Here is a 24796-nt window from a genome sequence, read left to right on the forward strand (position 1 = left end):
AGACTCACAGATATAGAGAACAAATTAGTGGTTACCAATGGGGAGAGGGAAGGGGGAAGTGGCAATAACAGGGGAGGGGTAGTTAAGAGGTACAAACTATTATGTATAAAATAAGCTACAAGGATGTATTGTGCAACATGGGGAATATAACCAATATTTTATAATAACTATAAATGGAGTATAACCTTTAAAAATTGTGTATCACTATATTGCACACCTGTAACTTACATAATATTGTACATCAGCTATATTTCAATTAAAAAATTTAGAGCATGTAAAACTATTATTCATTCAGCAATAACAATAAATTCATGACATGTTAACAACAGAGTGATCAAATATTACATAGACTTTGAAAAACTCCATTGCATACTCATGAGAGAATGACAGTGAAAAAAGCAAATAACATCTTAGTATTACTATGAAAATAGTTTTGACTTCACAGCTCCCTAAATGGGTCTTGGGGATCCCGAGAGATTCCTGGGCCACACTTTGAGAACTGTAAGAGCAATGGAAATAAAGTTTAATGTATTTATTAGTTTATTTCCCTTGGGATCTAGAACTAGCTGCAAAATAATATGTATAGTATTATGTGTAACTAGATGCATTCTTGAGTCCTAGAAGTAAACTGTCTTGGTATATGCTGGGAAGCTTAAAATCTATGACAGAAGAAATAAAACAAGACATAAGAAACCGAGAAAGAAATGGCAGGTTACAGGAATTATTGAGAAGAGGCAACAGAGAAGTTACGTCTCAGCCTTTAAGAGTTTAGACAAATTATGGTAAATTTAAAGATTTTATTTTCAATTAATATTTATTAAGAAACTACATGCAAGTGACTTGTTACAAGATTAGAAATGCAGAAGTTGTTTGGTCTAAAATAAGCACATAAATGTATCATAAGCTCCTTTGTTTTTATAAGCCCTTGTAGATACTCTAGTACCTACAGTAAATATAGATTCAATTAGATTCCCCACAGAAAAGCATGAGGTTTCAGATAATCTTTCCTACCAGTACATCAATTAGCTGGAGAGAACTTCTGAATGGGATAAAAATCGTTTAGACTTAAAAAATTAAAAACTGTATTAGGTGATTAAACCTTTTATATTTTTAGGCAATAAAACTGAAAATTGCCATCTGTCAAGCATTTGCCTTTAGAATGATATATTTGCCTTTTTAGTTCTCTTCTACATAATATCTACTCATCAGGTGTGTGTTATTCATCTTGGCACCTACTGCAGGATCTCAGATCCTGAGGGCTGGGAGAGAAGCCTTGGAGGCCAAGTTCAAGAGCTCTTTTTGGACTTGAACAGCTCTGCAACCAGGCCGTTATACAGCTCCAGTGACGGGGCAGTCACTCCCTCCACAGGAATAATGTGACCTATTTTTTTAGCAATTATACTTTTTTGGGTAAATGCTTCTTTACATTTTATGGGCTCTGTAGCTTGTACCTTTTCTGTGATTTGCCCTCTGTAGTAATTTTTTCAAGTTTCAGTGAAATAATGTGTGAAGGAGGGGCACAGCCTCAGTCACTGAGAGTATCTGATTTGCATTCGGTGCCTGCCCTCCTGCCCTGGATAGTGTGGCTGGCTTGCTGAGCATCTATCCTAACTACTTCTAGTGTCTCTTTCTGAACTAGAGAGGTCACAAAGGCCAAAGTGACATCCCCTGACTCCCTTGCAGCCTGGGTTGCAGATGTGATTTACGTTGCACCAGTCAGAGGTACTTGCTAAGATCTGACATTAGAACTCAATTTTCTGAGAGCAGGGGAGTTGGCTTTGCTGCTGCACACAGCAAGCAGGCGTAGTGTGAGCAGCGGCCAGTGTCTTCTCAACAGGCTAATGTGGCAGGAGCAGCAACGCCTTGCTTCTTTCATGTAGCTTTAGAACTAACCTCTGGAAATTGAGCTTAGAGCTTGTTTTCTTGGGCCCTTCCTGCCTCCAAAGATTTTGTGATCCATTGAAAACTCTGTAATAAATCCCCTTCTGCTTCAACATGCTAGGAAGAAGTTCGCTCTCTGGATGTGAACCTTGGCCATTACCTCTTGCCAGTTCCTATCTACACCTTCCTCATGACAGGCTTTTGGATAACTGACAAAAGAAATCACATCCAATTCAACATCTCCCTTTCTCTGGTACAAGTTGGTAGCGTCAGTGAATGGATCTGGATGGGCATCCCTACTTTGCCATTTATGAGCTGGTGTGTGTGGGTGTGTGTGTGGGTGTGTGTGTTCATCTGGACAAGTTGCTTAACCTCTCCACACCTCAGTTTTCTAATTTGCAAAGTGGAGATAACAACGATACCTAATTAGGCTGTTGTGAGATTAATTGTGATAATCCCTGTACCAAGCTTAGGGTGGTGTCTGACATGTGACAAGGGCTCTATAAATGTTAGTTGCCACTGTTGCTGTCATTATCATTTTCACTGAGCTATTTTCAATGGTTGATTTTAAAATAGCAGCTACATCAACTGAGGATATATTCTGGTTAGTTTGTCAATGTCCTTTTTGAAAGAGTAGTTTCCAAAACTGAGTTCGTGCCCCAGTATGGCTGATGAGTCCAGAAAAGAGTATCATTCTCAACATTCTCCTTTTACTCAGTGTAACAAAACTCATGTATGAATTGTTTAATCTCGTGGAGATTTAATTCAATTCAAACTCAAAGTCTTCTGTATTTTCTGCTGTTAAAGCAAGGCATCACTGTTTTGGACCCAGGTAAGACTTTGATACTTTTTTAAAAATTTATATTTTTTTTATGTTTATCTTACAGAACTAAGCCTATTATTTCAATCTGTTAATTATATATGCATACCTATATAAATTGTATATTGTGTATATAATATATGCATATAAGCACCATACATACATTGCTCTTGTGTAAAATAAATTAACTATCCTTCCTAGCAAGTTTGATAAGGAAGCAGCCAATTATCTCCTCAAAGTCATTAGTAAATACGTTGAACAGGTTAGACCAAGGACAGAGCCCTGCATTCCTCTGCTTGGCATCCCCATTGCCAGCAATCCTTTAATATAATCACCCTTTGAGCTTGACCGGTTAGTCATTTATGAATCTAACTATACTGTCATATAATCCAAATTATATGTAGTAAGATTTTTTTCAAAAGCCTAGTTAAATCCAGATCCTCTCTACAGCATTTCTCTAATCCACCATTTTAGAAAATACATTTCTTATTTACACAACTATATCATAATGTGATAAAATATAAATAATCATTTAATTTTAAACAATGATTCTAACATCTAAAAGGATTTCTTCAAGCACTGAGGGAAATCCTGGAGCTAGCCCTCCAAGCCAAATCAGCAATTCTCTATTTCTTTACTCAGAGGATCATTCTGTAATCTTCATTCCCCAGAACTCACTTAATTATTTTATAGTATTTCTCTTCCCCTCATTTCCCATTGATAGTGGGACCACCAATTTCTCAGCCCATAGTCCTTCACCTCTAGAGCATATCAAACCCAATTATGAATCTCTTTTGTCATCCCACCTATTCTTCCAGAGCAGTATCTTCTAACCATGTGACCTGCATATGAATCACACATGATTCCTATAATTCCCTGTAAAACACCAGTTCAGACACGGGCTTCACCAGCCCCTGTGTTAAATTATCATTTTAATTCCTCTTTTCACAAATAATTGTTATCAACTGTTCAGTTTGAGAAGAACACTTTTGCATTTCTATAATTAGAATATGATTTAGCTTTTTAAAAATATAATTACTAAAAGGGAGCAACTTTTATTTCTATGTGAGATACGGTGTCATAAAAGGATGGAGAGGAGAGATTTGCTTTCTTTTCTTGTGATGCCTTCATTGGTTTAGTCTCATTCTTAAGGAAGAGGTTTATATAGCGTTAAGATATTTAACATATGTGTGTCATATTCTTTTCTAAACTAGGTGTATTATAATGATAAGAATGTCAGGTGTTGGATATTTTTGATGCATTATAAATTGGATGAAATTTCTTCTCAAAGTATACTATCTGCTGAATAGTCTTTTACAGGTTTATTTATTAAAAAGCAAATAGGAACATTAGGTTATAGAAAGGAAATAAAGCATACTTGGGAAATGTATGATACATGTTGCTTAAAACTTTGGTTTTATGTTTCAAGAAACGGAGATCTAAGATTTTAGCATGGTGAAAAGTATCAAAATTAAGAATGACACCCACAAATAACCCCTTTTTATTTGGTAAGTTGTTTTACCCTTGATAATTCACACATATGAAGGAATTCCACTGCATTTTATATGTAACACTTTCAATGGGACTATGTAGAATTTAAAGGATATCTATTTTCTCCTCTAACTAGATTTTAAATAACGATCACAAAATCTAAGGCTGCACTTATCAGATATCATCAATGTTATTAAATGTGATCATGGCAATTAAAGGCATGTGCTATTGTAAATTCAAACTGCTACAGTTCTATAAAAGCAGCAACATAGCTACTTCTTCTACTAGAGCCACTGTCTTCTGAGAGCCACTCAAGCAACAATTGTATGTATCTCATGCAATTTGCTTGAGTAACCCACACATGTTAATTTTTTAAAAGGATACTACCTTGGATGTATATGTGCTTGGCATTTCACCAACTGTATATAAAACTTCCAAAGAAGAGACTCGCCTTTTTCTGTACAGCTACCTTTTCATTTTCTTTCTCTGAATAGACCCATAATGTTCAGGGAAAATACCAGGAATAATAAATCCAAATCTCTGTATAAAATATACCTTCATGACACACTCAAGCTGGAAATCACAGGAACCAATAAAAATGCAGGCAGCCTACTGATAATGAGGTCAGAAATACAAATAAATTTCCTTTTAATGAAGACTGGAGGTGCAGTAATCAAAGTGTTAAAATTCATTTCATGCATATCTCATTTGCTTCTTAGCTGATATTTACCACGCAATTCTGTGAGAAAGTAGAGGCCTAAGATGCTCCAGATAAATGGCTCAATTAATTGTACAGAGGTAGACTTCTTTGAGCTGAGCCGGAGCTGTGAGCTCTTTATTAAAAGCACTATTCTGTAGCCCATAACCTTGTTCCTTGACTCCTCTCTGGTTTCCAATTTAAACAAGTCCCCATGCGGCCTGCTCTAAAGGGCTTTGTCTCCCTGTCATTGTTAAGAGAGCTGAGGCATCCTGGAAGTGTGAAATCAGACCTCATGAGTTGAACGGTTCCCCAGGGAACGCCGGACTGCGCAGAAGGTCAAAGTCATGGGCCGGACCATCTAAAAGTGTCTGATCGCTGGTCTGTGACACAGCAAGCTGGGGGTGGGGGGAGACTGAAGAAGACTGAAATTGAACACATCTTAATTAAAGCCCACAGACAGCAAAACAAAATGTTTTCTAGGCAGCCTGTCAAATGGGGCTTAAATTTAGCTCTGCTAATGAATCTGAGCTGCTAACTGTTATTTCTTAAGATAATAAGATTCTCACGGAAGCTGATAAAAAAAAACTGTAGCATGTCTTTTTCTGCTGTTTTGTTACTTAAATATTTTCCAACAATGAAGACAGTTTTCCTAAAGAAAAACATGGGAACAGTCTATGCAAATAAAGGGGTAGTAAACATCTCTCTTAATAACTAGTAGATTTCCAGACATAAGGCTGGTGAGTTGCAAATCTTTATGTGTAGCCTTGTTTTAGGAAAAGGTATGTTCACTGAATGGGACGATTTCAGTGACAGATTACGTTAATTATAAAATTCTGACCCTCTCTTCCTTTTTTTTAACCTCTCCCTCTGTGGTCTCCTGAAAGAGACGGTGCATTAATTTGAGAGATCAGTTCACCTGGAGTGGAGAAGTTTTATATTAGTGTACCTTTAAATACAGCGAAAAGGTAGGGCATCTTTTGAAAGAGTTGCACGGTTGTCCCCTATCAGTGTTTCTGAAACTGAGTGGCTGGAATCCCTGGGGAGGCTGTGACCTCTTCCTCGGGAGCTCAAAAAAACAACGTAGGGGAAAATGAAGGGGAGGGGTTGAGGAGAAGAACCCTTTTCTTCTTCTCCTCTAAGAACTTGAAAGAACCAATAGGCTAGGTCTAAATACTCTGCAAAGAAAGCCTCACTCAATATAGAAGACTTTAAATGTTCAGCTGAAAGCAGAAATCAGGCCCTAAGGAAGAATAATTACAAGGTAGAAAAGACAAATTCCACCAGACATGAACTGTTTCCCACCACCAAAAAAAAAAATTCTCCCCATTGGTCTTTCTCTTCTCATAGTCTGTCCAGTTTTAAGGAGCACTCGATTTAGCAGTAGAATCTTCCCTAGTGAACACAGGGCCAGACAGTCTGCAGGTTTTGCTTTGATGGTCCAGAGAGACAGTAACCTTTTCATTGGTTAACTGAAAGGTAAGTAAGTTGTCCTGCGCAGTATTTTTCAGTTCGTCAAACTTTTTCCTTCACGAAGAATTTAGCTGACCAACTTTGAAAAAGAGTGCCACTTTCTCAGGCTGTGAAAGACTGCCCACAATTTGACTGAAATTTCAATCCACTCTTGTGCCTCACTCAATGCCTGTGTATGTGTGGGAGTTGTAAATTGAGGCCTTAACCACCAGAGTTAATCTCTTTTTTAAATCTGTATTAACCTTAATGATTTGAAGTGCACTGTCCAACACTGGGCTATTGAGACGGAAGAAAAAACTACCCTCGACTATCAACAGTTTATTAGGGGCTTAACTGAAGTGACCTACTGTAGTAGCCTTCAGCTGAACAAGGCTATAGGCTTTTTGTGGAAAGGGAAAGAATTGAGGGTTTCATTAAAAAGTAATTTGTGCTTTATACTCACTCATTCAAAGAGAGTCTCAATTGCTCTTTATTCACACAGAGTTAATACAGTATCACAATGTTTCTCAATGAATGTGTTGTAACAAAAGTAAAATTTTACATTTTGAAAGGAAAAAAGTCTAACTGCAGTAAGATGGATGGCTACTTAAAAGATGTTAGAATCTCTTTTTCTTGTGCTCCTGTTAAATGATGGAGTATTGTAATTTTAAAATTTTTGCTGAAATTCTGGGAGTTTAACTTTATGTTCTGATCATTAAAAATATTTTAATAATAGAGCAAAGTTGGTCAAATATAAATTGTTCTGTGAGACTTGTTTAGAAAACTGTTCAGAAGTCAACCAAGTAGCTTAAAGTAATAGCTTCATTTATATCAGGTCAGAAAATATTCTTTGCTTACACCGAGAGTTATCAGTGATTTTAAATCTCCCCTTTCCATCCAGAACAATCCTAAAATGGATGCTAATTTGAGGATTTGAAGATAGCACCATTGACTCCATTCCCTTTTCTCAAACTGATGCTGAATATCTTGCAAGGCCTGACTATAATTATCCACTGAGATGCACAACATATTTTTATAGTTCTTTTTTGAGCAAGTAGGAGATAAAGTATACAAAGAGCTTATTTGTGCCCCAAATTTCATGATAAAGACCAGGAAGGATCAGTATACATATAAATATTTATCCTTTTTAAAAGTAAAGAGTATTTTAAAAATTGGAAGAATATTCAGACATTGTGACTTAAATATATGGTCCTCGGTTTCTGCCACCATCACAAATGTCATAAAGACCACAAAAGGTCCAAGAGTGAGCAAGGTCAAAGACTGAATTATCCTCTTGCCCCTGAATAGTTCAACATCTCTCTTGTTCAATTCAGAGCACATTAGATTATAAGGTCAGTGTGGAATGAGGACTTATTAGATTTATATCCCTAAAACTGGAAGGAAAAAATGGTGAATCTGTTATTTAGTATTTCCCAAATTAAACTTCATTTTATCAGATCAAAATTATGTCTCACCGAATCCCCAGGGAAAAGACGATTGTTACTCATATTAATTGACGTAGAACCATTAGGAAAGAAATATAGCTATTTTTTTCCCAGCTTCAAGAGAACATGCACTTTAACTTGTGCGGTGGCATATAGACCAACTGGGTTAACATAGTTTGCATATTCATGAAGATTCCAAAGCAATGACAGCTTCTCTCCAAGAGAGACAGAGAATCGCACTGAATTTGTGTAATGGGCAGGTATCTAGACTTTTGAAGTAAAGGGGACTTGAATGTTTCTACAAGAAATTATTGTGCCCACTATAAATGTCCAGTGAGAGTACTTAGGTGCCCTCTGAAATACTTTTTATTTTAGGCTTTTCTCCCTATCTTCAGATGTTATTATCACAAGGCTGGGTGCTTAACTTCCCCACAGAAAATCCTGAAGAAAAGTGAAGATGTCTCTCATGATGGTGAGAGTTACTGCCATGAATTCCTGAATCCACCTGCTGCTAGGAATCAAAGACTGGTTAGGACCTCTGTGGTGTAAAAGCAGCCCAGTGTTCCTATTCCAGTAGTTAAGTTAATACTCAAAGTGCACAAAAATAGAGCAGTCAGTCAACAATGAATGGTTCTAATAATGAAAGTGGCGTAATGATGGAAAAAATCACTGTATTCAGAATAATTTGATTCTAACAACACCAGAAATAAAATAGAAAATGAAAAAACTTACCATTCACTAATTGTTTAGTACACAGAGCCAAGTAAGTATATATGCAAAAAGATTACAAACAACGCTCTCTCCCACTGTTTTCAGGTATGCCTATTTTGAAATAATATTTGACAGTTGTCATTATCTTCTTGGTTACTCATGAGTTGATAATATTCCCTTTAAAGAAACTGTAAACTGTCAACATTTTAATTTTATCATATAATAAGTAGTCATTTGATACTACATAAATATTAAAAAATTAAAATATTGCCATTTTGAAGCAGACATCTGCTATTTAATTTTAAGGCATGTGATCTTTTAATTAGATTTTGATTCTGTTCCATGAATTAAAGAAGGGCAGCAGCGATGTTATAAAGCGTTTGCAAGCTCTTTATGGCAGGAAAAGTACATTTCTCCCCTTCAAATAAGTCAGCTACACTTTCAGGGTCAACATACTGACCATTCACAGTGGTAAGCATATTTCCACAAATACTAAGTGGATATGTTCTTTCAGGAGCAGAAAATTTTACACAAAAATTGGTCAAGTTAGTCTTATTTATTATCCATCTTGAGATGGTCTATTTAAGGAATCATATAAACATCCCTCAAATCCTCTGAAATAAATAATAAATGAATGCTCAAATAGTTGCAAATTCCAAACAATGATTTAACTCTGGAAAGTGATGAAATAATTAATGAATATGTCATAGAAACAGCAATATCCAAATCAGGAAACTTGAAGATATCATACTGACTTTGGCATTTTTACAGGTCTGTCTCTTGGTTAAAAAACATTTAGAACAATGTAGATGCTAAGTTTAGATCCAGAATGATCTCTGGGATGTGCTAAGAAATTTGGACAACTAAGGAATTGGATCAGCAACCCAAATACAAAGAATTCATACCAAGTAATTGAGTATTATACATCTAACTTTTCAGTAACTATGCAACAGATTTTATGCATGTTCGAATTATAAGTGTTGATACTATAGTATCATCTGAGGGAAGCTGATACCTCTGAGAGAAGAAGATACAGAAAAGTTCAGTCATTAAATGGAGTAGACCTTGCATGCTGCTTGATACATATGCAATAGGAGAACTGCATCGTTTCTTACCTGTGACATCAGCGGCCATTAGCCCTTCTGCTCTGATTACTTTCACCTGGAGAAATCCCACATCTTTCAGGTTGTGAAATATCCGCAATGGGCTCTGAAAGATCCCAATATCAGTATTAGAAAAGAAAGGTCCTAAAGGGTCTCAAAGAGTGTGCTGAGAAAATACTAAGTATTATGATTGATCTCAGGATGCCGCATAAGTGATCAAAAGGATATTTGTGGAAAAACAAAGGGAGGGGGGATACTTATGTTTCTTCAGCACAGATGACCTTTCTATATGAATGTGTACATGCACACACAAACACATGCACACGTATATTTATGTAGATCATTTTTTGCTATATAAGTAGATTTTTTGAAAGAGTAAAAAATACATTTCTTTCCCATAAGTAATTAACAGTAGATGTTGAACAATAAATTATAAAATAGGACAAGTCTGCTTTCTTCTTCAGTCTCCTTTACCAAAGCACTCCAAGAAATCTTTCATCTGTACGAATGATGATTTGGAAACTAATGATTCTTAATATTGAATCTTAAGTTGTTGGTTATGTAACACACCTCAGACTTTGAGAGTAAGAAAGCCAACATTAAATTAATTAACTTTTTTCTACTATTTTCTTCTCGGTGAGTTTTCTAAATTGCAGGTGCTAGATGAGGGTTAAATTATTGAAAGAATATTTTCTAATACTTAATTCTAAAGTCTTACATAGTTCCATACACCTTTTAGGTAGAGGACAGATATAATTTTCAAAAAGAAATCAAATAGACCAATAAAAATCAATTTAAAAGTGGTAAGCAATTTTTCTTAAATTTGTAAATTTATTTGCCATTGTAGTAGGTGTAGAAATTTTAATAGAAAAATCAGATCCAAATGCTAAAACCTATTTAATTTCATAAATTAATAATGGTAGTGTTTTAATAAGTGTAATACTTGAAGGAATTAAAAGAGGGATACCAAGACAATAATTCAGAACTCTAATGGACACAAATTCTTAGTAAAATGTACCTATAGGAGATGATATGCATTCATTTATTTACGCCTCATTGTATTTTTCTCATGACAAGATCAGCACTTTTACTCAGTAAATCAAAGGTACTTCTTTATCATAATCTTTAGAAAGCTTTAAAACCGGGAAGCATAACATAGTTTTGCGTAATAAAATTAGCTATTAAAACGTTACTAGAGTAAAGAACATTCCCATCTTTGTATGAGAATGTGAGAGTACTGACAAGCACAAGCTCACAGCAGTATTAACTTTATCAGTCCCATATGACAAGTCATTGTTTACCCTGCAGCTCTGACCTTGGCATACTGAGAGGAGGAAACACAGATAGATGCATAATCTCATAGCCTAACTTTTAAAAAGGAGTGTTTAGCACATGGATTAGCTCTTAATCTTTTATTGTTTTTAAACAGTTGTTTATCACCCAAACTGTTTAAACCACCCAGATGACTGGGTTCCATAAAAATGCACTTCTCTCTCCATTTAAACTCCTGTAAATGAAGGGCTGAACAGTGGAGACTTCAGACAGCAGTATTATAATTCAGAGATTTGCTGGCATGCTGTCTTCCTCAGGTAGTAACCTTTGGGTTTGGGAAGCTGCCTCTTATCTGAGAGTTTACTGAGTGCTGTAGACCAGGTAAGTCTTTTAATCTAATGGCAGAGAAGGGTTTTATCAAGGGGTTCCTGTCCTTTAATTTTCAGGAGCCATTAAACCAAGTTCCATTGTGACTAAAACAAGTATCTTCAGCGCTCAGTCTGAGAACCGTTTTCACGCTGGTAACCTCACTTCCCGGTCACACAGCTTCTGGTGCATCAGCCTTGATGTTCTGCTTTCCATTTGGAGGGTAATTATTGTTTGAAGGTTTCATTTCCTCGAGTCAGCTGACACTCAGTAATTTATTGCAAACTTCAACTGTTTAGGCAAGTAACACACGTCGATTATAATAAGAACTCTTCCGCAAAAAGAAAAAATAAAAAAACAAAAAAACCTCTCCAAACGTAAATGTATCGGTTTAAACATATAACTTGAAGTAATGCTTCATCAAGAGGTATTCCTGACTTGTTATTTATGGTTATTTTAGAAGGCCTCAAAACCTGGATGGCTTCTGAAGCCAGAAATTTCCATAGCAGAGGAATCTATGATTTGCTGTGAATCCTTTCAGCCCTCAATAGATGGGAAAAGATTGAAATGCTCTGGAGAGGAGTCCTCTTTATTTTTTTAATGAAAGGCTGTATAATATATTTTCTCTATGGCTGCAGCAGCTGTCAGGAGAGCATCTCAGTTCAGCTCTATTACGGGAGAGGCAATACCCCATCCTATGGCATCGAGATGCTCTGAGGGGCCGGAGCTGATTGACAGCTTGTCACCGTGACGTCTTATTCCATCTCTGTTATGGAGAAAATTAATGTCACACCACCAGCCTTATGACTCGCTGTCATCTTAGAACCGCTCACCTTTTATCAATGCTCTAAATAACATTTCAAGCCCATCGTCTCACGGTGGACAATCCGGTCAAGGGACATTAAATCAGATGACTGTGAAATGTCATAATAAAAATGGAATGCTAACAACTTCTTCTCTAAACTAGCTCCTCTGGTTTTTAAACTGTGACAAGGGGGAGCAAGGGTTCAGCACACCCGTTCTGAAAAGGTCATACGATCGCTCTTGGTCTACTACCCATTACTACCCGCCCCCTATTGACCTTCCTTGCTTCCCTCTCCCCAGAAAGAAGAAGAAAAAAAAAAAAGAAAAATGGAATTAGCCATCTTTTCAGAATGTGGTGATCAAATAATGGCTCACACAGTAATGTCTGTTTAATTTGTGGGGCTTCAGTGCTTTGCAATGAACAGCTGACCGACAGCAATGGAGAGCATTTTCAGGGCTGGTTCATATAAGTCGGGCAAGCCACCTACTTTCCTCACCATAACTGGAGCCAAATCAAATTCTCAAGTTTAGCCTGAACTTAAAAAACAAAACAAAAATAAAAACAAAACACAAGTTCTCATAGGAAAACATATGAATAATTCTCCAAATGAACTCTCTCATATGTGTCTCCCAAACAAGTGATATTTCAGACATGATACAGCATTCATTCATTTCAAAATCTATGTAATAAAAAGGAGATACTCTAAGACCCTAAAATATAGGTCTTTGTCCTTGTATTGCTATGAGAGATCATAATACATGTACTATGCTGCAGACAGTAGCTTCTTGGCAAGTATGTCTCTAGAGGGAAATACAGGCCTCTGCTTGAAATTCAGGGCTAAAAACAAGTATATTTAAATATAGTTCACTTTTGAAGAGACTGAGCAGAATATAATCTGAGAAGTAGCTGGGACATCCATGTAATATTTGATATTTTATTAAAATAATAACTAATATTTGAAAGAAGGTATAAAAACAAATATTCAAATTCTAAATGGAAATGGCTGATTTAAGGAGGCCCATCCAGCAAAAAGAAAAAAAATATCAGTAATAATAGGATCATGTCTAATTACCTAGCCTGTAGTGTCATTCTAATATATGGGATAGTATCAAGTATTAATCCATCAAATGTAATACTATAATACCTAGAATAATTTTCATATTACTATGCCAGTTAACTTCTTTAACATTGTTTTAATTCATGAGGCTCACTTCTGGTAACAGGAGAATATGTCTTGGTGAGTACCAAAATGGGAAATAATTTTCACAACTGCAATTATGTATTAGAGGATGCCACACAATACCTTGGGCTCTTAGGTGGTTTAAAAATATATACTCTTTAGCCTTGCTAAGTCACCTCTATTAAACTGTTTATGATAACACCATTGGTGGATGAGTTGTACAAGCATTAGCAGACAGCTGATTCCGTGGAGATAGCCAGAATAAATTTGCTGAAGCGCACATCCTGCTAATCTGTTTGAAGAATGTTGTAGAGCATTAGTACCAGCACTTCATGTTATCTGCGCAGCCTGATAAGGTACATCTTTATTAAATTCAGTTATTGGAAGGATGTCAGTCAGCAACAGGAATATTTTAAAATCTAAAAAAAAATTAAGCGGCCTTTTGTTAGTCAGAGCTTGGTTTCATGGCTGAGTGTCTAGAGGAGCCTTCTAAACACCTGGCAGCATTGTACAATACAAGCTTTGTAATTTGAAGTGGAAAAGCTTTTTTCCCAGCTTCATGGGTCCTGAGACATTCACTTTTCGAGGCTTCATTGAGACAGAACAGTGGAGTAAGAGCTCCCCTCTCTGTTGACTCAGGAAAACTACGTGGTGGGAAATGGAAAACATGAGGATGCTGGGAAATAGGCAAATCTGTTGTGAGAGGGTTTGGTAGCATTTGAGAAGGGTACTTATTTTAGTAACTCACTATTCCACCCTATCACTCTACATCTGATCAAAAGTTAAAGAGGCTTCCTTTTAATTCATACTCAATTAAAAAATTAAAGAAATGAAGTGAGGCTTTTCTAAACAGTTGAAAATAAAAATTATTTCTGTGATTAGCCTTCAGTTACCAAGCTACTAATTCATATAAGTGCCATTAAACTGTATTTCAAATTTGGAAAGATAAAGAAATCTTAATTCCGCTTACAAAAAACTAGTCATGAACTAACTTTAAAGTATTACTGTGTACACTTGATTTTCTGCTGTGGGACGTTTCCCTGCATAATTTTGTTGCGTGATAAAAATCACTGAGGAGAATCTCAAAATCTAGAACTTGTGCTGGAAGAGACTGCAGAGAAGACCAGGTATCTAGATATCCGTGGGTAACCCAAGTCCTTCTGCAAAGAGTTGCAGGGTGTTTTCTTCTGCCCAGCTTTCTGCTTCTGCTGATACATTTATCAGACAGCTTTTCAGATGTACTTCTGCCACTCCATGTAAATTATTTACAACCTCATCTAGTCACACATGACCCTGAAGGAGGAGGGTTACATACGTACATATCTCTTTAATATTTCCTCGCGTTCTTTCTGGTCCTCCGGGGAGTTGATGGAGAGGTCAGAGATGCTGACTGTGGCCGAAGCTGTCAGGGTGACCAGCAGTACCAGGTGCCCCTCCCCTTCTTCCAGCTGCAACTCCAACTTGTGAGTCTGCTCCCTACTGAGAGCTGACAGGTCGACCTGGCACCTAAAAACAAATGTTTTGAATTAGCAAATGGCTTTTTTTTTTTTTTTTTTTTTTGCCACATCAAACAGTGTAGGTGCAGGCTAATCAGAGCTCTGTGAAAAATCAGTGGAAAGACCATTTGGACCACTGGAAGCATATATCTTTCATGTCAGCTGATTTTCTTCACAAAATTCTGACTCTTGATTATTTTACTGTTTAATTGCTTATTTCCTGTAAGATGCAAAAAAATATACTTATCTGATTGGATTACTAGCCATTGTCACTGTATTCATAAATTGGCAGGGAATTTCAGTCCCTGGTTGGCCCAGATCATTGGGGCTTTGCTTACAGAAGGACTAACATGAGCTGTCTAAAGAGGCAAACCACCAAGTGTCGGAATTTTTGTGCCACTTTTAAAACAACAGGTATTTTGCCGTTGTTCATAAATGTTATTAAGCAGTGAATAGAATACATGCTATGGTGATGTCATAAGTTTTATATTTTTAAAACCATGCCAATTTATTCATAGAGCACTGCATAAATCTAAATTAACAAACAATTCCTCTGAAAACATTCTAACTCAAGTGTTAGGTACCAGAGTTGTCCTGAGAGAGGTTTCATAAGGTGGCAGCCCATGCTCAGTATGCCACTCTCTCAGAGCTGAACACTTTGCAAACTCTTTCCATAAAAATGTCAATTGATTAGGAAGAGAAAGAAACTGTGGTGACCACAAGGCCAATAAACCAAGAGAAAGGGGGCAGACATGAATAAAAGACATTTATAACAGGAAATAGCCGATTGTAAGAATAAATGCGGTGACATCATAAACTGGGTGGTCAGTAGTTATTAGGGACAGATTAAAATGTTGTTCCTTATTCTCAATCTACTTATTGTTTATTATTTTGCTTTTATTTTAATTTTATTTTTAATGGCGGTACTGGGGACCCATGAACCCAGGACCTCGTACATGCTAACTAAGCATGTGCTCTACTGCTGAGCTATACCCTCCCCCTCTTATTTTGCTTTTAAATTAAACTTCTAGAATAGGACCTTGAAGCTTATGGTAGCATTCCAGCATCTCTTTATTTTAGTGAGTGATTTTAGAAACAGAATCAAAGTTTGACATTTACGTTTTATTTTTTTCTATCAAAAATGACATGAAAGATGGCCAGACTAGAAACAATTGGGAGGAAGAGGAATGTAGATGCAAGGAATGAAAAAGAAAAGAAATGCCCTGGTCAGTGACAGAAAATTTGTGTGCAATAAAGGCCAACTATTGAGAGAGCAGGAAATGAGGGTCTGTACCAAGTCTGGGAAAACATGTTCCTAAAGTTAGGATGTGTATCAAATAACGTCAATGCTTCTGTGAACACAACATCCATTTCAAAATATTCTCATGCTGTCCCCTTAAATTCTAAATGATGGAAAAACATATCAAATGTCTTAGCTAATATTCAAACTTTAATTAGAATTAGTCCTTGTTAATAATACCTGGAACAAAGTGAGGGTTAAAAAATGTAATGGTGAAAAACAACCAATCAAATGCATGCTTCAATAAAAAGAGAAAACATGAATATGATTTTCTACAGATATTGCCAGCATCTGGCACAGTGCCTAACCTATCATTTGTTGAATGTTAGTAAATCTTTGGACTAGATTGGGAGTATGATACTAGAAAATTGAATAGGGATTACAGGTCAGATAGTACTTTGGTTTGGATAAAGTTGGGACCAAGATGATCACTCTGATCATGCATTTCCCAGCCCTGTTCTTGCCTTATTCCTTTGTATGATACTGCATTCCTCTTAAAACACTAAAACACAATGAAACCTTCTGGAGGATTTCCTTCTATGCCCATTACCATTTAGCACTGGTCATGCAGATGCTGGGCCTCCTCCTCATTTACATTAGAGTCATTGTATTCAATGCTTCAGAGTTGGGGGAGGTGTCCTAAAGATAATCTGGTCCAGGAATTACAAACTGGCAACTTTCAAATCAAATCTGGTCCATGACTTTAGTTTTTTTTCGCATGTGGTGCTAAAAAAGTTTTGAATTTAAATAACTTGAAAGACAGAGCAGATGTCCTCTAAGTTACTGTCCCCAGTACTATCTAACTTAGAGCTGGACTATTTCACTTAATTCTGTACCTGGTTCCAGTAGGCATACGGATTTGTGATCTTCAAAATCTCTGTTACTTGGCAATGAGAAAACTGAGAGCCAGAGAAGTTACATGATTTAATGGAGATACACAGTTACTTGTTAGCAGAGCCAGACCTGAACTTGGGACTCTGGAATCCAAGATCTAGGCTTTTTCCTTAATGAATACGTCATTTCTGAAATTGTGTATCCCAGGAGGATGCATGTGCTGTTTGAGGTCACTCTTAAACTGGGTAATACCTGGACTTGTTTTTAACAGAAAAAAATATTTTCAAGGACAGAATTATGTTATTTTTATTTTTATGCTTTAAAAATATATATAAACTAGGGAAGAAGGCTATAAGTAATTGCTCTAGTAAGATGATAAACTAAGAAAAAATTGCAAATTGAATTTTAAAAGCTATAGAACTAACAGAATTTCAATTATCACTACATATTTATATGGAGGATCATACTTTTCTGCTGCAACTAAATTTTCAATATTGGGTGTACTCATACAAATAGTCCCAGGTCTGTCCTATATTTAATGTTTCAGAATTTTGATTTTAATCATTCTAAAATAGAAAATCCCTATTTATACAAATATATTTGATGAGGGAATATTAATGACAATGACTTCAGGGTTCTTTTTGCTAGTTGAGGTTATTCAGATCTCCTATTCATGCAGAAACTCTGCTCGGGAGTAATCCTCAGATGCTATTTAAAACAAAATGTCACTGGTAAGTAAGCAAAATTGTCTTGCTAATTTGAGAATAAAGCTAGTGTCACAGCATCTCTGATATCTGCATTAAAAATGGGCATCAAGTCAAATTACTGCTGGAGTTTGGTGAAGAAAAATTTTTTGCTACCCCTTTACTGTTACTAAATAAACGTCTACAACAATGGAACTCCTGCAATACAGTGTATTGCAAAATGAATTCAGTACTAATTAGTATGGGCCAGTGCTATGGTTGAATGTTCATGTGCTCTCCAAAATTCATATGTTGAAACCTAGTGGCCAACGTGATGGTAGGAAGAAGTGGGATGTTTGGGAAGTGATGAGGTCATGAGGGGGTGTCCTCATGAATGGGATTAGTGCCCTTATTAAAAAGGCACCAGAGAGACCCCGCTCAACACTTCTGTCATGTGAGGACACAGAGGAAAAACAGGAGTTCATGAACCAGGAAACTAAATCTGCTGGTGTCTTGATCTTAGACTTCTCAACCTCCAGAACAGTGAGAAATAAATTTCTGTTGATTGTAAGCCATTCAGTCTATAGTATTTGGTTCTGGCAGTCTAACAGGCAGATTTACCTGTATTTGGCTCACTTGTACTATTATGTCCGGACAAAGGAAGGATTCACTATAGTTTGGCTATGGAAATAACAGATGTTCATCCAGATGGTTCCGAATAAGTAAAAACTGATGGTTTTATATTGTTATGAAAATGAAAATGCAATATTTAAAAAGTATAGAAGCAAATTCATGAACTCCAAAACTATGTACACGGACACTTACACACAGAAAAGAGCCCAAGATTGAGAGTCAGATTCTCTTGGTTCTACCTCTCTGTCACTGACTAGTTGTATGACCTTTTCCAAGACAATTTATCCTCTTGAATTCCAGTTTTCTCATCTACGAGATGAGGTAATTGAACTAGACAAACTTCAAATTCTCAAAATCCCCAAATTCTGTAATTTGTTTTAACTCTACCCATGTTTGCACTTGTTTACAACTCCCTTTCTTTGCAATCCCACACACCAAAAAGAGTAAGAGAACAAATTTATCTTACTGGCCGTGAAATATTATTCCTCAGATGTATTACACCCCTCCCCCACCAAAAAAAAGTCTGAATGCTGGTGCTAGAAGGCAGAACATCTAATCTTATTTCACATGGTCTCCTAAGGAGCACTGGGGGGTCGAAATTAAGGTCACCATGGATGGAGAGAGGGTGAAAAAATGGGGTATGGATTCTCCTCTTTGGTTCAAAGAACAGCTCCTCTTACATGTGGTTTCCACATAGAACCTGGGTCCTCAGCTTCAACTTCTGGCTGTGTCTTTCCAAGTGCCTGCTCCTTGTCCCACCACTGTGACCAATCCAGTGGGCTTGAGTCCTCACAGGTCTGCCACCTAAGACTGGCCTAGGACTGTGTTAACTTTGACTTGCCCAAATGGGCTGAGCATTCCCCTCAGCTGCCACTAGTGCCCCATGCCCCAAATTTTGGCTTCTAAGATCACTTCAGTACTTGGATGGAAAGCCACACTCTGGAGTCTGGGATCTGGTTTTCTGATCAACTGCCAAAGAAACCAGATGAAGCAATGCAGAAGTTGTCTCCTGTGGGCTGAACTTAGATCAGTGGTATAGGAGATAGAAGATAATTCCTCACAACTTCCACCTGCTTACAAACTGTTCCAAAGCATAATTCTCCATATTACTGTCCACAGATGGCCACGTGGGCACACCTGCTGGGCAACCACTGTGTCTCTGAAGCACAAGGAACATGGCAGCTCAGTAACGTATCACGTTGCATAACTTCCCTGCCTCATGTTCTTCCTCTCTTGCTCTGTGCCTGGGATTGTACCTCCCCATTAAGCACCAGCACCTAATCATTGCCTCAAGCTCTGTTTCATAGGGAACTTGGTCTAAGGTAAAAACCATTGGCACAATTCAATCCCCTCAGTTACAGATGTCTAAAACCCAGACCTGAGTCCTGACATCCCACTCCTGGCTTCCCACCACCTATGGAATATCCTTAGCAAGGTGTCCTCCATGACCCACCATCTGTCTTGGTGTCACTTGTTAACTCACACTATTTAAGTCATTCCTGACAGCTTGTAATTCTCCCCCCATCCATGCTAGGGCTCATCTTTTTCTTTTTATTCAGATGAGGTAACCTCACTGCCTGAGATGGTGTATTCAACTATCTTTGCTTGGCTAATTTTTACTAATTCTCATTGAAATAACTTGCAGTTGGTCTTTTCCTGTCAATCTCCTGATATGCCTCAGGAGCAGCACCTGGAATATAGTTGGTGCCCTGTAAGTATTAAACTACTTATAGACTGAGGAGACAGAGGTTCAGAGAGGCCAAAAACTGAGCCATGGTGACAGTGGCAGAGCCAGATTATCACCTAATGTGCTCATTTTACCATTTCTATATTATCTCCCTAGAAAGTGGGTTGATTTCTTTCTGACATTTATTTATTCACTTATTAATTAACTATTTATTAAGTGTGTGATGTCTCAGGCCTCTGTTAAATTTGGGAGATTCAGTCCTTTCTAAGCCATCTGTTCCTCACATCCTCATTTCCACAACTACTACAGACTCACTGTGTTGCTTTGAATGAAGTTATTTCGCTTCAGAGTCCATGTCAGGGGTTCAGAACACCAAAGGTTTAATGAAGCTCAATTATTCATTAGTACTGTGATATTAAGCAAGTCACTTAAACTTTTTGGGCATTAGCTTTCCTCATTTATCAAATGGAAATTTTAAAAAAATCATGACTTTTCTTTGTATAGAGTTGCAAAAACACAGGAACAATAGATGAAAAGTACTTTGAAAGATGAAAATGCTATGTAAATATAATGTGTAGTTTTATTATCCCATATGCCTTCATTTGATACTGTAAAATTTTAGAACTTACTGTCTCTACTGAACCTGACTCATCAATCAATCAACAGAAGAATCAAAACAGACTCAAGACTGAAGGAGATTTCAGAGCTACTTTCTTTCATTCCACAAATGGGGAAATTGAGGCTCAGAGAAATTTCCGTGTTTCCTGACTTCTACATCAAAGCTGGAAATTCTTTGCATTTTTGAGACACTATATACACATATTTAGCGGCATAGAAGGAATGTATCACATTGATTTAATTGATTTGGGGACATTTTCCCCTGAGAGTTCGAGGAGAAAAATTTCAGCATTTTTATCGCTTTTTTCACCCCTGCCTTTCCATCTGCCATGCCCGAACCAGTGACCGATGACAGTTCTACTCAGATGAAACAGTCTTGTGATTAGCACCCCAGATGCACACATGTGTAAATGTGTTAGACCACTGGGGTGCAGGAAGTAAATTAGGCTTATTTGGATTTACTTTTTAATTTAAAAATAGGACAGAAATCAAGCTTTGTATTTTATAGATGCATTAACATCAGTGGCCCATACATCAGACACGTCACATGTTGCCAGCAAGTATTTTGAGGGAAGAGTAGGAGCCGCGTAACATGGAGAGGCTGACAGTGGCCCCCTTATGGCTGACTTGCTTTCCCCGAATTACAGTTTATATACACTTGGTTAAGGGGATTTAGGGATTATATAATCTAGTTATTTTTAAATGCTTATTTTTTTATTGAAGTGTAGTCAATTTACAATGTTACTTTCATGTGTACAGTAAAGTGATTCAGTTGTACATATACATACATGTATATACATATACATGTATAATTTTCATTCTTTTCCATTACAGCTCATTACAAGAAACTGAATATAGTTCCCTGTGCTACACAGTAGGTCCTTGTTATCTATTTTATATACAATATGTGTGTCTATTAATCCCAAACTCCTAATCTATTCCTCCCCTCCTTTCCCCTGGTAACCACAGTTTGTTTTCTAAGTCCATGAGTCTATTTCTGGTTTGCAAATAAAATTTGCATCTTTTTTTTTTAAGATTCCACATATAAGCAGTATCAAATGGTATTTAGTTTTAACTCAACTCATCCTCACAAAATGGACAACTGGCTTTAAAAGATCCCAGTAAGGAAACTGTGGGCTGAGGATGATGCTAACTGAACAAGCACAAGTCAATAGAATGAAAAAACAAGAATATGCAGAGTTGATACACCTACTCCTGGCTGAGCTCTATGTCAGCTGCACTCTAATTCTGATTCACCGATGGTGTGGCAGAATTGGATCTAGCAAGAAGTCAGCCAGAACAACTTAGAGTTATCAGGAAGAATATCTGCAACAGAAATTTACATCTGCTCTAACAACGAACTTCTAAGTATGTGTGCCCCGGAGAATTAGCCCGTGATACTATAAAGCCAACAGGATGAGAGGACATTTAAAAATGAAGCCTTCAGAATAGGAAGACAATACTGTGCAGAATTTATTTGCTGGGGGGTAACTTCTAAAAACACATTTTACGTAATTTGGACCAAACTTAACAATAAAATTATGAAGCTTTTTGAGATTGCTTAATGCATGAGAACTACTTTACATTAGTAAAATGAATAATACATAATATATCATAAAACCTTATATTACAAATCAATAATATACATAACATACGTAATTCCTTGGAATCTTTACATTTTGAAGAATTCAATAGGTAACCATTAAAGTGCTTTCAAATTTCATGATGATGCCATGTTCACACCACCTCTGACATTACTAAGTGCTAACACTGTTATTGCCTTTCTGTTGTCAGAAGTTGTCACTGTTCAACAGTCTTTGGAGAGATGACTTTATCAGAGTACCTGTCTACAAACTTCTTAGCTTCCCCATTCACTGCCTTGAAGGTAAATTATTTAATATACATATAGTGGTGCATAGAAACTGTCTCTGGAAACTTTGCCTGTTGTATACAAAATTCTGCAGGGAGTATAAACTTTCTGAGAAAATCTTCAGAAGAAAAAATAGTAAGCCATGAAAGAAAATGGATTATTAAAATCTTAATACATTTGGCTTAGGTTGAGTTTAAGAAAAACCAAGAATCAATGACATACTTCATTGCTTATTGAAATATTGTCTATCTCCTAAATGAAATATTTTACTGAATCCCTAATAAGAAAAATGGTGCAATATAATGATTTCATTAAAAACTCTCTTCAGTTTAGAATTTTCTGACTAGCTATCTCTGTGCTTTCAAATTAATAATGCAGCGGGATTGCTCCTACTCTTATTTGTATAGGAAGGTGAAGAATCATTGTATTATTCCTTTCTTTTCCTACCCATTTTTGTGAGGGTTCATCTTGTATTTCCAAAGTAAGACATAGTCTGCCAAAGTTCAGTAGGTATTCTGTGCAAATTGTTCTGTATGTAGATATAATTTTTGGTGTAGTCATGGGAGAGGGTGAGCTAGTCATCCTTCTACTCTGCCATCTTGGCAATTTGTTGTAGTGTTTATATAACCAATAAGAAACATTACAAATCAGAATCTATAGAGTGAAAAATGTTCCAATGCAATGATCTTCAACTTTAAGAAAACATTAAGTTGGTTAGCATACAAAGTAAAGACTGTTTTCCTCATTTGCCACACTACACCTGGACTGGCACAAGTGTACACCTACTCATCCCACATTCTCTTTCTTTTGGTGTTAAATAGAGAGTCATAAATTTATTTTTATGGTTGTAGAATTTGAAAGCATTTATTCTTCACCCAGAACTTGCCCATCTGGAATGTCTTTTTCTTATCATATATTATTACTAAAAATTTTGTGGAAACAGAACTCTACTTAAGTTTGTGTCTGTAGCATGTCGTTGTCATGGTCAGTACCAATGCCTCAGCCTGATAACAACGCAGCAAATAAAGTCAGTAGCAATCCACCAACCTAAAATAGATGTATCCCAAATCAAGCCACTTTAAAGATAAACAAGCATTTTGCACACGAATAAATAATGCTATAAATCTTGCTATATTAGATTGCAAATAACTCCGACTGACTGAAATTGCTTGACACGGGATTTACTTATTCTGCACGTTCATAAAAACAACTTGTTCTCTGACAGCACTCATTCTTGGCAATTTACCGCAGCTGTCAGCAGCCAATTTGTTCAGATTACTGCTCTGCATAAAAGTGTAACAATCATGAGGATTTATTAGCTGATTATCGTAAAGGTGGCAGTCCGTCTTGCCTGCCAAAATGCAGGTGATCAGAAAGTTAAATAATTACACGCAGATTAACATTATTTCACCTTCACTTGAAATCTGTAGCTCAGCGACAGGTAAAATTTGTTATTCAAACTTGCAGTATGTTGCACACCACGTAAGTGGGTTTATTGACTACTGGGCACTTTATTGTGCACTTCATGGCTTCAGAACATACTGAATACAAGACCGAGGTGAAAGGACCATGGACTTCAGAGTCAGGAGTCCTAGATTTGAGTCTCAGATCAATCACCCCAAGTTTGGCCTAGCTGAGCAATTGCTAAACCTCCTTCTGCCTCACTTTTTGCACCTGCAAAATTGGTATAATAGGAGCCACCCTTGTTATCCCCTACTATTGAGCTAATGTGTGTAATAGTGCCCTATACACTGTAAAACATTATTATCATTGTTTCTTTCCATTCGTGGTAAATTTATTTTTGTGTAAAATTTAACAACCAGATGGCATTAACTCGCTAGCTATTATAATAATGAAAAAGTTATAAGTAAAAAAAATTTTTTTAAGTTATAAATATCTTGGTAAATGTACAGGTTGCTTTTTCTTCAAATGCAACCATTCAGTATTTTTTAAGGCTAAAGACTACCCACTTTAATACATTAACTCATTAATTCTCCCTTTTGAATTATTGAATTTATGTACCTTTCTTAATTACACTGAACCTTTGTACTTTCCACTAAGGCACGCTGTTCTATGAGCCTTTGCATTAACACTTGGTGTCAAATTCTGTATTTATTTAGAGAAGCAAGAGCCATAACTTCCAGTATTAAATCAAGCTTCAGGTTGATATAAAATTAAATCCAGTGAATATTTATCAAGCACCTACTACTTGCCATATACTTCTCTAGGTAATGTGGAGGCCACGATGAACACAACACTCAGAAACCCCTGCCGTCAGAGAGCTCACATGCTAGTGATGGGAAATAACTAATACAATAAGTAAGTGAAATGCACAGTGTGTCAAATGGTGATGACTTCGATGGACAAAAACAAAGCAGGATAGGGGAAAGGGAGTATCAAGGGAAAGAAGTTTCAATTTTAAATAGGGCTAGTGTAGTTGCCTCCCTGATGT

The 24796-nt window shown here is 36.7% G+C and overlaps 1 protein-coding gene across 17 annotated transcripts in view; it reads right to left on the reverse strand.

The window, feature by feature from the left end:
- Positions 1-24796, reverse strand: part of MCTP1 (multiple C2 and transmembrane domain containing 1) — a 482756-nt gene that overhangs the window by 168021 nt on the left and 289939 nt on the right. For all 17 annotated transcript variants that reach the window (XR_004318469.1, XM_032476195.1, XM_032476180.1 and 14 more), the window contains 2 exons: positions 14543-14729; positions 9613-9706 (listed from right to left, as the gene is read on the reverse strand). Coding sequence is in view for 16 of the 17 variants with exons in the window: in XM_032476195.1 (XP_032332086.1) it covers positions 9613-9706; positions 14543-14729 (281 nt within the window). In the remaining variant the exon portion in view is untranslated. The remainder of the gene's footprint in view (positions 1-9612; positions 9707-14542; positions 14730-24796) is intronic.

This window comes from Camelus ferus, chromosome 3 (assembly GCF_009834535.1).
Source record: "Camelus ferus isolate YT-003-E chromosome 3, BCGSAC_Cfer_1.0, whole genome shotgun sequence".
NCBI lineage: Eukaryota > Metazoa > Chordata > Mammalia > Artiodactyla > Camelidae > Camelus > Camelus ferus.